We start from the raw sequence: 1,287 nt of genomic DNA on the forward strand, positions 1-1,287 counted from the left end.
TTGGTGATTTTTTTTCTTTAAACATTTTGATGGTTTTTAATTTCTTTTAAGTTTTTGCGATAATAAAAATGTTGATGTTATTTTTACTTTAAAGCATTTTGATGCTTTTTGTTCTTTTAATATGTTTGTGGTCATAAAAAGTAGATTTTTTTCCTCTGAATGTTTGATGATTTTTATTTTTTTTTGGTATTGTATAATTTTTGATGATATTTAAAGAAAACACACCTTCCAAACCCACCAAAAGAGAATTTTTTTTTAAAAAATGCCAAAATTACAAGCGTCAAACCTCAGAATCCCTCAGGTTGGTGTCTCCTCCAAACAGGACGGTGAAATCATCAGGCGCCTGTGTCATGATCTTCATCACTATTTGCAGCTGTCTCATCCTCTCCTCCGAACAGGCCCTGGTGCTCTCGAAGTGGGACGTCATCAGACAAAGCTTCTGGCCTCTGAACAGCACCTGGATTTGAAGGAGCCTTCATCGTATGTTGTTTTTACAGGGATGAAATGAACTGCTTCAGACTGAGCACCGACCTGAGCGACAAGCAGGTTCCTCATCTGGCGAGAAGCTGGATAGGCGACGATCTCTCTCCTCAGCACTGTCATTCTCGACTTCTTCAGCATCATCGCGATGAAGTATTTCTCCTTACCACCTGACCAGGGATCAAATCGTACTGCAAATTACAGTCTGAGTGGAGCACAAGGATTGATTATTAGTCTTTTATTTATTTATTTTTAAATTATGTTTGTTTTTTTGATCATTTGAAGTGAACAGATCAACACTGCAAACCCATCTCTCCCACCCCTCACAGCCGATCACAGCAAAACCCAGACAAACGTGTTCAAGGTAAATAACAAATAAATAACGAAAATAATAGATGATAGATCATAGTAAATAATAATAAATATTAGATAATAACTGCTACCAGATCAATAACAATATAATCACAATAATTATTATTATTATATCAATAACAATATTAAAAATACATAAAAAAAACACATCTACTTAAATAATGTTTGTTTAGATACTTTAGTAAATTTAAACAAAAAATCAAATAAAAACAATTTGTTGACTTAATAAATAAATTAAATAATTAAATAAAATTCAAGAGTGTACAAAACAGCCATCCTTTTATTTTCTCTTCCTATTAACTGTAATCTAGCTGCACTACGAGTTTAAAGCCGTCTCACACCGTTGAGTCATTCATAAAATGGAAGAAAGGTGCTCACGTCTCATTAGTCTCTGAACTTGGTAATAAAAGTTCGAATCAGGAGTAAAGTACCAGT

General features: G+C 33.6%; 1 protein-coding gene across 1 annotated transcript; it reads right to left on the reverse strand.

Annotated features, from left to right (window-relative positions):
* Nucleotides 1-286: 286 nt before the first annotated feature.
* LOC121965248 (tyrosyl-DNA phosphodiesterase 2-like) lies at nucleotides 287-830 on the reverse strand (the record flags this gene model as incomplete). The annotated part of the gene is made up of 2 exons (XM_042515406.1): nucleotides 532-830; nucleotides 287-457 (listed from the first exon to the last, which is right to left on the reverse strand). Coding segments are annotated over exons 1-2 (264 nt in total), but the record flags the coding sequence as incomplete, so codon positions are not given.
* Nucleotides 831-1,287: the final 457 nt, after the last annotated feature.

This window comes from Plectropomus leopardus, unplaced genomic scaffold (assembly GCF_008729295.1).
Source record: "Plectropomus leopardus isolate mb unplaced genomic scaffold, YSFRI_Pleo_2.0 unplaced_scaffold19187, whole genome shotgun sequence".
Classification (NCBI taxonomy): domain Eukaryota; kingdom Metazoa; phylum Chordata; class Actinopteri; order Perciformes; family Serranidae; genus Plectropomus; species Plectropomus leopardus.